The sequence below is a fragment of the Aulonocara sp. 'chitande type north' Nkhata Bay genome, linkage group LG15 (genome assembly GCF_057382095.1).
Source record: "Aulonocara sp. 'chitande type north' Nkhata Bay isolate Kocher_YH1m ecotype deep benthic linkage group LG15, A_spYH_male_GT1.1, whole genome shotgun sequence".
NCBI lineage: Eukaryota > Metazoa > Chordata > Actinopteri > Cichliformes > Cichlidae > Aulonocara > Aulonocara sp. 'chitande type north' Nkhata Bay.
Window position 1 is genome coordinate 35,835,922 of NC_141358.1, and position 13,588 is coordinate 35,849,509.

Sequence of the window (13,588 nt, forward strand, 5' to 3'; positions counted from 1 at the left end):
TCATTACTATTATTCCTTACCTTAGTTCTCATCATTTAAAGACATATCCAGGGCCAAAATATAATTCTTTTTACATGCAGCATTGGCACTCAGTTGATATTATGTAACCCTGAAGCTGCTGGAAGGTTAAAAAAAGAAACAAACAAACCCAAAAAAACAAGAAAGAGAAAACAGAAAAGGGCAGAGGTGAACCTCGAGTCATGTCTTCAGAAACTGAGAAGCCCCCTGATGTGTTCACAAACTGTTGTAGCATAGGCAGCAAACCATCACTAATGAAGTTTGCAGGAGGTTGTTCCACTCGGCTTTTAACCCTAACATTCCTCACATTCCTAAAGATCAGAGACGTAAAATATCTGCTCGATGCATTTTCTATCTATCTGTCTGATTTCTCACACATACAGACTAGAACAAGCAAGCATTCGTATTGTGCTTTGACTGTATGAATGTAACTTTGACTGCTGTCAGCTTTTAAGTTGATCTGGAGCAAAACATCCAACATCTGCTGATCTCATTACTGACAACTAACCCTACTGCAGGAGTAAAACAACTCTGACAGTCATCAGTGATGATAATACAGTTCCTGTAGACGTAGCTGATGTCATTGCACGTAATTATTAATGATGAAAGTGTTGGTGTTTTATTCTGCACGTGCTTCCATGTATTAGGATTGATTGCTAGCTTTTAATCTCATCTGCAGACCATTAGAGGTGTCTGTGTAAGTGCTACAGATTAAAATGGTACTGTGAGTAAATGTGCTGATATGGTGACAGCCTGGGGTGTTCTGTGGGGAGATTACATGTTTGATCACCGTACTGAAATATGAAAATGGATGGAAATTTTAATTTCCTAATAATTTAACTGATCTTGGTGTTTTCTTCTTTGGAGAGTTTCTTTCATTTTGTTCTAATCACAGTTTAAACAAAGTTTGAAAAAATGTTGACCTTTTTTGTAATGGAGCAATCCACAAAAGTGTTTGGACCAGCTTCAGTACATCTGCTCATTTCTTTTCATTGTACTCATTATGTGGTTAGTTGAACCTTGGATCCTTGGATATTCTAGAAACATTCAGCCATTTAAGGAATAATCAACACAGAAATCCAAAAGCAGCAGCCAAACAACCCTCGAAACACTTTCTTCAGCATCTTTACTTGTGTCGTTTTGGAGTGACGTGACCAAAAAACACAGCAAGTAATGCCGCTGTTACACTGCATTGTGGGGGTGTATTTTGTTGTGTAACCAGACGCCTTCTTCTTCCTTTTTCTTGGAGCTTTAAGGGAAGGGATGGAGATGTAAACCACAGGAGGGGGGGTAGAAGGTGGCGTATAAAACCTAAAGTAGAGAAGAAAATACCCCAGAACCTTTGTTGGGTTAAGGATCGCAGGAGGAACAGAGGGAAGGAAGAGAGTAACCTGCTGTACCTGAACTGGTGCTTTTTGCAGAGGTGAAGACATGCTGTGGTTTCTGGGGCTGACCTGTGTGCTCTGCATAGGAGGGAGCGCTGTTGCAGGACAGAGAGGTGAGAAATACGTTTGATATCGGAAGATTAAAGAGCATTAGCAGTAAATATGAGTAAAGGGTAAAGTTTCAGAGTTTTAATTTGAAAGAAACACAAACAATATATGACGACTGATGTGGAGACGCAGCAGAGAAAGAAGGCATAATTTAAAACATTAGAAAATATAAACTGATTTATCCATCTGGGGAAGATGTTACAGCTTTTGGTAGTTTCTGGCGACAGGTTAGTGTTTTCTTAAGTAATTAATCTGATAAATGAAATGTTATTAATGGAAACTGCTATGCAGAACAAGAGAAAGGGGTGTTACATAAGACAAATGACAAAAAGCTGCAAATGAAATGAATTCAAAGCCAGATTTTATTAATTATTTCAATATGATTTTTTTAATTAATTATTATATTTATTTTTAGGGGAGGTAGAGCTTTTTGTTATGAAAAATTAGAAAAATAGTCGGGCAGGAACACAAATTGACTTAAAGGAGCTCAAAGCTCACGAGGGCTGGAAAGTTCTGCGCACACAACAAGGGAAAACAATCATAGTGAGATTCCTGTCGTCCAGGACTCAGCCTCCTTTCCATTAGCAGAGACAGTGATTTATGTCGAGTATCTCTTCTCTCTGCTGTGGAATTCATTCGGTAAACACAGTTGCCGCTAACGACAAGAACACATTTCCTGCTCTACACGCTCAGGAGATTTCTGCTTTTGGTGCCCGGTACATGCGGCTGAACTGACCTGCAAATGGTATTTTTAAAACAACAATAAACGTATGGATACAGTGTGTCGTCGCCTGCATTATTATTCAGACTTATTATCAGGTCTTTCTGTCTTTTAGCCGCACTTTAATGTTTTGCTTCACTCTCACGGCTCTCATCGTGTTATTTATGGCCCCAGCAGGAGGTTGTTTTGAGAGGAAAGCCTCCAAAAAACACATTATAGAATTTGTTCAAGACAGATGCTGTTAGTAGATGAATGTTGTGAAGAATCTCAAAAGCTGGATATATGAAGAATCAACTGCTGATCAAAGGTTTGAAAGATCAAATTTAACTAAAAGTTATAAACTGAATTGCTTTCACTGAGTGAAAGTATTTGATCCCCAAGCAAGCAGGGTGTCCAACTCCAGGGCTCAAGGGCCGGTGTCCTGCACGTTTTTTGTGTCCTTAATCCAACACAGCTGATTTTAATGGCTAAATTACCTCCTCAACATGTCTTGAAGTTCTCCAGAGACCTGCTAACTAATCATTTGATTCAGGTGTGTTGACCCAGGGTGAGATCTAAAACCTGCAGGACACTGGCCATTGAGGCCTGGAGTTGGACACCCATGACTTAATACTTAGTGGAGAAACACCTGCTGGTAACCACAGCTTTCAGATGTTTCTTGCAGTTGGTCACCAGGGTTGCAGGAGCGATTGTGGCCCACTCTTCTTTACAAAAACTCTCTAAATCCTTTAGGTTCCTTGACTTTCTGTAGGACTGAGATCTCTAGTCCTTCATGTCCTTAATCTACTTTTTCTTTAGCCCCCCCCTTTGTTGCCTTGGCACTGTGTTTTAGATCACTGGCATGATGGAAGATCCATTCACAAACTCTCTTCAGTGTTCCCAGAAAGTTGATTCTGTTCATGTGGATATATGGTTACCTGGATTACTAAGCATGCATTAAGACATCTTCAGTGAGTTTCTCATCCCGGATTCTATGCTTCATGGCCCCACCCATTGTCCCCTCAATGCGCTGAAGTCATCCTGGACTCCCAGCAGACAAACAGCCTCAAAGCGTAATGTTTCCACCTCCACGCTGGACTGTGGGAATGCTGTTCTTTCTCCAAATACAGCGGGTCAAGTTGAGCACAGCACTTTCTCCCAAGCCTCCTCTGAATCGTTTAGATGTTCACTGATGTAGATGTTAAGACAGGCCTGTACATGTGTCTTTCTGAGCTGGGGGAACATGGAGGCTTTGCAAGTTTCAGCCGATCATGGTGTGGTGTATCATCAATGATGTTCGTAGTGTCTGTGGTCCAAGCTTCTCTTGTGTAGTTTTGAGCTGATATGACACCTTTATCATGATCACTGTCAGTCCATGAGGTAGAATCATGCATGGATGCATTAAGGGCAAGTAATAGCCATTTTATATTTCTTCCATTTCCAAATGATCCCACCAACAGTTAGCGCCTTCTCAACAAGCTTCCTGCTGATGGAGTTGTAGCTCCTTCCAGCCTTGTGCAGATCTACAATCTTGTCCCTGATATTCCGTCTTTCTCCAATAAATGAAAAATTATAGACTGTTTTTTTGTGAGGGAGTAAATTTACAAATTCAGCTGAGGATTAGATAATTATTTCCCCCACTGTGAAATTTTGTTAACTAGGCTTTGTGAAAAAGTGAGATCAAGTCACTATATGTATCCTCTAAGAGACTATCAATATTATCAATACTGCTTTGGCTTCATCTTATTGCCTCTGAATGAATCAGATTACAGGTTCTTAATTAGGTTTTTAATTAGAGAACAGAAGTTCAATATAAGTATAATAAATATTATATATATATACACATACATATATATACCACTGAGTTTCAGTTTGATAGACATATTAGACTTTAATATAACTATTCCACAAACATAAAAGTAATTCAGAAACCTATAACTTCTTATTCCTGCAGTTAAAGTCCTGTGATTATATCTATAAATTAAGCTTCCCACTCAATAGTTGATTTGTAGTTAAATGAAGGCAATTTGCACCAAAACTACAGATCATACTGAAACCAAGCATCCCAGGATACCCATAAGCTTAATTCCAGAAAGCATGTGAGCAGGAAAAATGTCCCATATCTTCCGGATAATCTTGTGTCATTCTATTTCTCGGAATTTTTTTTTTTTTTTTGACTTCTGACTCCAGTTAATGTGTGGGCTGTGGATTCGAATGAGTCCTGTGGTGGTGGAGGAATGCCAGGCATTAGACTTTGGCATTAAACATGCAGTGGATCATGTTGTACAGGACCCTCCACACACATATCAAAACACTGCTCCCTAGCTAGCTGCCAGTTCATCCAACAAAACAATTCCACAGAAAAAGTGAAGCAGTGCAGCAAGAAACCAAACCTGCTCCGTGTAGTTATAACTTGAGTTCTTGTTTTTACTGCAAAGTTCTTATTAACTGTTTCTTCGAATTTGTTCTGTATATAAAATTACATTGTCTAAACTTTTATGTTTTCATTATTTTTAAAGGTTTTCTGCTTGTATTTGTTCGTGATTATTTATTCTTATTTTTTCCTTTTGTTTTTAGTTTCAGAGAATCAGGTTGTACATTTAAGGTCACACTTTTTTTTCCTAGATCATGCTCCGAATGATCAAAAATCAAATTTTTATTTAAATACAATACTTCAGTAGGTAAATTTTAACACTAGTTATTTCTAGCTAACTGATCTGACTAAAGGTTAGACGAGAGAAAAATGGGTAATTGAAAACAAATTATTCCTGTGAATAGGTAAAACAGGAGAAACTTTGAAGCACTGTAGACAATGTTGGGCAAGTTACTTTGAAAAAGTAATTAGTTATAGTTACTAGTTACTTCCTCAAATTACTAGGAAAAGTAACTATCTAAAATAAGACAAAAACATAAAATCTGAGTAGAAAAGTTATATTTTTTACTGTAACAACCACAAACATGTTTAATGAATTATTTTCATAACTTCAAATGCAAATATAAATTATAAATTTTAAAAACCTTGCATGGGGAATATAAAAGATTTCCTTTACTAATTGGTTTGTTCTCTCTTCAAACCCAGATGGAGAAATTATCAGTCAGATTAAAATGACTAATCTCGTCTTGGGTGAGATTAAAGAGCTTTTGAAGCAGCAGGTAATGCTCTGTCATAAAAATATATTTAACTACCTTTACTTGCATTTGATAACAGTTTGACTCAGGGTGCTGAGGAAATGCAAAAAGGTATTTAATCTGTTGGTTGTACTTTCCAGATTAAGGAGATTGTATTCTTAAAGAACACAGTGATGGAGTGTGAAGCCTGTGGTGAGTTCACAAGCTCGCTTATCAATGATGGAATTATGTTTATGTCTGAGAATACACACATTATTACATCATTATTGAAATTTAATTATCTTTATCGAAATTGAGCCATTATCCATAATTTTCCACAACTATGAATATTATGATTATGTAGTCCATTAGAAGAAATGGGAGAGAGATTTGAAGACAAAAGGAAACAACTAATAATTTGCTTTGATGTAATCTTTTCTCAGCAATGGGGGGTATGCAACCTCAACCCACCTGTGTGCCCAACTCCTGCCACCCTGGGGTGAGCTTTGTGGAAACACCAGAGGGTGTAAAATGTGGACCCTGTCCTCACGGCATGGAAGGAAACGGTACCCACTGCACTGACGTGGATGAGGTACGAGCAGAGATTTGATAAACTGTTGCTGACAGTACAGTGTTACAGGTATAACCATTGTAAGGTCAGAAAACTCTCTGCCTGACTTCGTCAACTAGAAGGAGACGAAATGGCTAAAATTTAGACTTTACTAGAAACCCAGTAAAGGGCTCATCTAAATGAATGCAGGTCCTCATCCTAAAAACATCCTGACGTGTGTGTGTCTCCTTATTACGAACAGTGCACTGTGAAACCGTGCCACATGGGTGTTCGCTGCATCAACACATCCCCAGGTTTCCGCTGCGGCTCCTGCCCCGCTGGATACACTGGCCCGCAGGTCCAGGGCGTCGGTCTTGCCTACGCCACTGCCAACAAACAGGTCGGCACCATGCAGCAGTTTATGGTTCCATTCAACATGAGATCAATTTGGACTTTACGTGGCCGCCCAAAACAAACTTCCTTCTCTCTCCGACTTATTTTTCTTTTTGCCTCCTTTTTCAGTCTTAATGGTAAAGACCATTCAAGTGACTTTGCATTTGTCTTTAAATCTCTGTCCTTTTTAAGGTATGCAGAGATATTAATGAGTGTGATGGTCCCAACAATGGAGGCTGCGTGGCGAACTCCGTGTGTCTGAACACCCCCGTAAGTATGAACAAAGTGAATTTCCATGAAATTGCTGATTAGATCTAAGCCTCAGTTAGAGTCATTCTTTGTGTTGGCTGAATATTTTATTTATTTTCATCCTTAATCACTTTTGGCCGTAGTAGCAGCAGTCCTACCTTACAGCTGATACAGTATTGGAAACACAATCCTCTGGGTTAACTGCATGTAACTGTGTCCAAGACGAATTGCAACAGAATGTTTTTGAGCAGTCTCTTAATGGTTTAAACTTTATTCCTAAAATGGTAATTTAAATAGAAACAATTTCCATCCATCTATTTTCTTAACTGCCTACTCAGTTCACGGTTGCAGGGGTGCTGGAGCCTAGAAACAGGGTACAGCTTTGGCAGGTCACCAGGACTAATTTGTGGTTGTGCATGTGCTTCAGCTTGAACGGAGAGCGGAGAGGGGTTTTTACTCACTGCAAACATCCTTCTAAAATTCCCAATGCACATCGCAGGATAGTGATAGCTGATAATTGGTCCCATGGAGAAGGTGTACACTCCACATAGAAAGGCCCTAACTTGTCATTAGTGGATATGCATCAAACTCCAGTCTAGGGTTATCAGTTAGGGTTAAAGATTGCATAGTGAAGCCCACGGTGAACTCAGTGTTTTGTATAAATGCAGTATATCCCATGCCAAATGTATGTGTAATCTTAGGACCAATATTTCTCCTTCGTTTGCTGTCTGAAGCACTGTGTTTTAAGTTCCATGTTAACACTACCAATGTGGGCACCTGTGACTTGGTGGGATGGTTCTATCAGGGCTCTTTCAGATGTGGTCCCTGTAAGACAGGCTACACTGGGGATCAGCAACAAGGCTGTAAGCCTGAGAGAGCCTGTGGCAATGGCCAACCCAACCCCTGCCACGCCAGCGCAGAGTGCATCGTCCACCGAGAGGGGACCATCGAGTGCCAGGTGAGCAAATAAAACTTTTATGTTTTAGCTCCTTGGATTTAGCTTTGATGGGTTATCAAAGCTATTACAACATTCCTTCCTCATCATGTTATAACAATAATAGCAGCTATTGGGAAATAGCTGTTTGAGCACTTATGCTCATGTTGTGCAGACCACAAAACAGAGCCAATAAAAGCATTATGTACAGCTTCTAAAACATTTTCCATCCTTATAGTGTGGAGTCGGATGGGCTGGCAATGGCTATGTGTGTGGTCCTGACACCGACATCGATGGTTTCCCAGATGAAAAACTGGACTGTCCTGATAGTAACTGCAACAAGGTAAATCTCCTTCATATCTAAGAGAACTCTTTGAAAGTTACCCATATTAAAACAGTTTATTTAGCTGTGAAGAAGATCAAAGATCTTATAAAAATGTGACATAAAAGAAGATGTTGTCATACTTTAAATTCAAACCTCAATCCCAGATCAAAGAAGGTCTTTATCACTTTATACAAAACAAAAGTATTAATTAAAACTTACCCATCTGCTTATGTTTCTTCCAGGATAACTGTCTCACTGTTCCAAACTCTGGTCAAGAAGATGCTGACAGTGATGGAATTGGAGATGCCTGCGATGAAGACGCAGATGGGGATGGGATCTTAAATACACAGGTTCATACACAAAGGATACTGAGGTTGAAAGAAAATATAGTAAAATCATGTAACTTTGCTCTCAGGGACTAAAACATCTTTTTCCCAGGATAACTGTGTGTTGGTGCCCAATGTGGACCAGAGGAACATCGATGAGGATGACTTTGGCGATGCCTGCGACAACTGTCCTGCCGTCAAAAACAATGACCAGAAAGACACAGACGTGGACAAATATGGAGATGAATGCGATGAAGATATCGATGGCGATGGTAAAGACTTTGTGCAAATAGATTTTAAATCTATATTAATTACAAGACCTATTTACTCTGGCTGTTAATTAGAAACACTGACATGTATTGATATGCCTTTAATTTGAGATGTGATTTGAATGTGAATTTGATACATGAGATTTTTACAACCTATCAACTGGAATCATTTTCATGTTATGACTATGAGTATGTGAGTGTGTGTGTGTGTATGCACATGCACTTGTTTAACCATCTTAGTGAGAACCATTTTGAACTTTAGACAGTTAGATTGGTGACATTTTGGAAAATAAGGACCTGTGGGCCACACACACTCCTGTAAAGGCCTGGTTGAGATTTGCTTTAGGTTTAAAATTAGAATGAGGTTTTAATTTATGGTTATGCACGTAGATGGGATGGTTAAGATTACGATAATGGGTCAGACAAAGATTTTGTATTTATTTATTTATTGGGTCTGTCATAGTCAAATGTGTGGAAATGTCTTCGTGTTGGTAGGTGGATTTGGTTTCCTTTAAACATACTTTATCAGCATGGTGGTGCTACAGGTGTGTAGTTGAGAATGAGTATGGTCTGACCAACCAGACTGAGTAATCGTGAGCATTAGAGATGCCAGCAGGGTCAACGAATTAATCCACAAGGCTGGAACCATCACTGGCCAGAATCTGGAGACATCTGAGTCAATGGTGGACAAGAGGACAGTGAACAAACTGCTGTCCATCACTGACAACACATTAAAGCTATGTGCCTGTCTTCGGGTTACTATAATATTTTCTAACATTCCCAATGTTAACCCCAGGAATTCCCAATCACCTTGACAACTGCAAAAGGGTCCCAAATGCTGACCAGAAAGATCGAGACGGTGACAAAGTGGGAGATGCCTGCGACAGTTGTCCCTATGATCCCAACCCTGACCAGGTGAGAAATGTCTTCACACGTTACATCAATATCTTGCAAAAAGGCACGAGAAGTTAAGCAGTTAATCTTAAGTAGAAAATCTTTCTTTTAATGGCCTCTAGTGGTTTAACTTTTTAGTCTGCAACAGTAATTTGGTATAGCGTGTACTCCAGGATGTAGCATCACACTCATGGTGCATTATTCAGTCCACATTGTCTTTCCTAGCTGGGATTATCATTGCCATTGTCTGCTTGTTATTCTTTGGAAAATTTCATATCTGAAATTCGACTCAACTTATGTTTCTCAGATGGATGCGGACAATGATTTGATTGGCGACCCCTGTGACACTAACAAGGACAGGTATTGTGTGAGCTCATCAGTCAAGTCACTTGTATTTATCTGGATCTGTTTTCATTCTCCAAGTCAAATTTGCACCTGCTATAACATCTGTCTCTTGTCCAGTGATGGCGATGGTCACCAAGACTCTCGGGACAACTGCCCAGCTGTCATCAACAGCTCTCAGTTGGATACTGACAAAGATGGAAAGGGAGACGAGTGTGATGATGACGATGACAACGATGGGATCCCAGACCTGCTGCCACCTGGTCCTGATAACTGCCGTCTGATCCCCAACCCTCTACAGGAGGACTCTGACGGTGTGGGACACTGTTGACATATTAAAATAAAAGTTTGTGCTTTACTTACGCCTAATATCTACCTATCCTCCCAGGTGACGGCGTGGGTAATGTATGTGAGAAGGATTTCGACAACGACACCATAATTGACCCAATAGACGTCTGTCCAGAAAACGCAGAGGTCACCCTCACTGACTTCAGGGAGTACCAGACAGTCGTTTTAGATCCAGAAGGAGACGCACAAATCGATCCTAACTGGGTGGTGCTGAACCAGGTCAAGCGATTATGGCTTCTTTGATTTTTGCTGTTCTATTTTTTTGCCAGAATAACATGTCATGAAATAACATTTCTCTATAATCCACTGTTCTGTTTGTACAGGGAAGAGAGATCGTCCAGACTATGAACAGCGATCCTGGATTGGCTGTTGGTAAAAAACTGTTTGACATTTCAAGAAAATATAAAATATAAATATTAAACTGCCATCTGAAATGACCGAAAATGGCATGGATTTGTTTAAAGGAAACCAAATTCACCTACTAATAGGCCCCTGGCTGTTGCTTTAATTTACTGCACATAGAGCTATACGTCTATGCTACATTTTAAAAACAAAATCTGATGTGAAATAATTTGTCCTGCAGGTTACACAGCTTTCAGCGGAGTAGATTTTGAAGGAACATTTCATGTTAATACGGTAACGGACGACGACTATGCAGGTTTTATATTTGCGTACCAGGACAGCTCCAGCTTCTACGTGGTGATGTGGAAGCAGGTGGAGCAGATCTACTGGCAGGCAAACCCATTCAGAGCCGTGGCAGAACCAGGAATCCAACTGAAGGTATGTCACTGCCGTACTGTTTGCAAGAAATTCCAGCTCCACTTCAGGATAACGGATTAGTCGTAAAGAGACTTTGAGCTGTAACTAGTAGTTGTATTAATATTTAATCTATGGTTTAAATGCTTTATAGGGTCAAGGTTTTGCAGCACAGTCCATTTGAAGAAGTGTCCATAATGAAATAATGAGCTAAAAGACGATTATTTTCACTGCCTTGTGGCTTACAACCAACCAGTTAAACCTTAAAAACAATTTTAGTTGCCATGGTCAGACAATGGTTGTAAATTTGTTGATAATCTGTAGATTTAGTAGAGGCATACAAACAGCCTCTTCTTTGGCTCTCGGAGGAGCCGGACACACTTTTTCTCCTCTCCCTTATCTTCCCTGCTTATGTCCTTGTCTAGTCTCGTTTTTTTTTTGTATTTTTGTATTTTCCCTGGAACATTCTCTCACAGTCTGTTCTCTAAAACCTAAAAGAGGAATTATGGATTGGATCAACTGGTCCCTAAATGCAATTGACACCCCTTTCTCAACGAGAAGTTTGGGCTTGGGTGAGCCTGAGTGCTGAAGATATCGACCTATTCGGAACCATGGTAACAGGGTTCTGGCTGATCAGAGCTGGCTTGGCCCTGACTTATCGAAGAATTAAGGAAGCGGAACCAGCTGTTCAAACCCCCACAAGGCTGCCCGCTGGGATTGGAACGATGGGAGAGGCGTGAGTTTCTCAAAATGGGCTCATTGAGTCAGCACGGATAAGATCTTGGAGAGGCTACGGGTGCTGTGAATACTCAGAATAAGATCTCTGACTGCAGACTGGATACATCTCGGAAGGGCTAACCCGGAATAACATCTCTGGGCGCAAAATTGGATGACATCTCGGGGAGACACACTGCCGTGAGTTCTCAGAAATCGGCTCCTTGAGCACAAGAAATGACAACACAGAACGCAAGTATGGCGAAGCTCGCGGCTCTCCAACGGGAGATTGAGAGACCAGTGTTGGACTGTAGAACTGCTTTGAAATTCATATGAGCTGTTCGCACTAAAGTAAAAAATACCATCACTTATGCGGATACCCTCTTGGCGCCAGCTGCAAGGCCGGAGCTGAACAAAACACCCTGATAACGACTGTGTTTAGTCTGTTTCTTCCCCTTCCATGCAAGGCCACCAGGGTTGGCTGGAAGACTGTTTACTTAGCCTAGCAGGGCGAAGGACACTGTCTCAGCTGAACTATGGACACGCACACACATACATATACTGATAAGCACTCACCGACGCATCACCCTCCCTACCCCGGATCCAACGCCACCTCCAACGCTTACCTCCCCTCTGATGTGGACATCGGGTCAGTTGGAGGCGCAGTCGAAAGATTGCAGCGGTCCCAGATCAGATGTACACACTGGAACTCTTTCCCATGTTGCTTGTCTGTGTTTATTGTGCTATGGTGTGTTGATTGATATCTGTGCATCTTTTTGTGTTACACACGTTATCCCTTTTTTTACTCTTCTTAAGGCAGTGAAATCAAACACAGGTCCAGGTGAAAACTTGCGGAACGCTTTGTGGCACACGGGCGACACCACCGATCAGGTGAAGCTCCTGTGGAAAGACGCTCGCAATGTTGGCTGGAAAGATAAGACCTCGTACCGCTGGTTCCTCCAGCACCGGCCTGCTGACGGCTACATCAGGTACCGTGACACACAATTAACGCTGATGTTTTGTAGGAGCCACAGGCTGGAAAATAACATTCATCTTATGATAGAGAGTGTGTGTGTATATTTGTTTAATCATCTTAGTGAGGACCAGTTCGAGCATTGGACCATTAGATTGGGGACATTTTGAAAAACTGAGGACCTTGAGATTTTCTTTAGGTTTAACATTAGAATAAGGTTTTAATTTATGGTTATGCATATAGATGGGATGGTTAAGAGTACGATAAGGGGCTAGACAAAGGTTTTGTATTTATTTATCTATTGGGTGCGTCATAGTCAAATATGTGGAAATGTCTCTGTGCCTGTGAAAATACTTTCTCAGCATGAAAGTGTCACAGGTGTGCGTGTGTGTGAACTGGGTGAGGTCTGATCAACAAAACTGAGTAATCATGAGTATCAGTGCCAGGGATGCCAGCAGGATCAACAAATTAATCCCTAATGCTGGAACCATCACTGGCCAGAACCTGGAGACATCTGAGCCAATGAGGGACAAGAGGTCACTGAACAAACAGCTGTCTTGCCCAAGGATACAACGACCGAGACTGTCCGAGCCGGGGCTTGGACCGTCAACCTTCCGGTTACAAGACAAACTGCCAACTCTTTGAGCCACGATCGCCCGGCTTATGTAGCTGGGATGGTTACGGTTATTATAAGGGGCTTTCCAAAGATATCCATGCAAACTCGTGTGTATTTATGTACGTGTGTCATAGTCAAATGTGTGGAAACATCTGTGTGTCTGTGGAAACATTTTCTCAACATGATAGTGCCAGAGGCATGTAGTCGAGAATAGATGAACATGTACAGTGAATACATGCAACCGTTTTATAAATATTTCAATAAAAGTAAAAATTTGATTACATTGGTGGTGCTAGAGAAAAAGAATCAGCCATAAAATGTAATTCTGCAAGTGTTATTAACACTTTGTTAATGCAATGTTGGTTGCTGCGCTTTGTTGGTTTGCAGAGTTCGTTTCTACGAGGGCACTCAAATGGTAGCGGACACGGGCGTCATCATAGACGCGACCATGAGAGGAGGCCGACTGGGAGTCTTCTGCTTCTCCCAGGAGAACATTATCTGGGCCAACCTGCGTTATCGCTGCAACGGTGAGTGAAACATTCAGAAGAGTTGAAAGGCTGGACTGCAGCCACAAAGCGTT

General features: G+C 40.9%; 1 protein-coding gene across 1 annotated transcript in view; it reads left to right on the plus strand.

Moving 5' to 3' along the window:
- Positions 1–1,307: 1,307 nt before the first annotated feature.
- comp (cartilage oligomeric matrix protein) overlaps positions 1,308–13,588 on the plus strand; it is a 31,106-nt gene continuing 18,825 nt past the window's right edge. The window contains exons 1-18 of the mRNA XM_086263187.1: positions 1,308–1,516; positions 5,291–5,364; positions 5,481–5,532; positions 5,763–5,911; positions 6,132–6,269; positions 6,455–6,532; positions 7,317–7,469; positions 7,684–7,788; positions 8,013–8,120; positions 8,209–8,368; positions 9,162–9,280; positions 9,567–9,619; positions 9,722–9,915; positions 9,990–10,168; positions 10,273–10,321; positions 10,533–10,729; positions 12,236–12,408; positions 13,396–13,535. Coding sequence (XP_086119313.1) covers positions 1,450–1,516; positions 5,291–5,364; positions 5,481–5,532; positions 5,763–5,911; positions 6,132–6,269; positions 6,455–6,532; positions 7,317–7,469; positions 7,684–7,788; positions 8,013–8,120; positions 8,209–8,368; positions 9,162–9,280; positions 9,567–9,619; positions 9,722–9,915; positions 9,990–10,168; positions 10,273–10,321; positions 10,533–10,729; positions 12,236–12,408; positions 13,396–13,535 — 2,188 coding nt within the window. The 5' untranslated portion in view covers positions 1,308–1,449. The remainder of the gene's footprint in view (positions 1,517–5,290; positions 5,365–5,480; positions 5,533–5,762; positions 5,912–6,131; positions 6,270–6,454; positions 6,533–7,316; positions 7,470–7,683; positions 7,789–8,012; positions 8,121–8,208; positions 8,369–9,161; positions 9,281–9,566; positions 9,620–9,721; positions 9,916–9,989; positions 10,169–10,272; positions 10,322–10,532; positions 10,730–12,235; positions 12,409–13,395; positions 13,536–13,588) is intronic.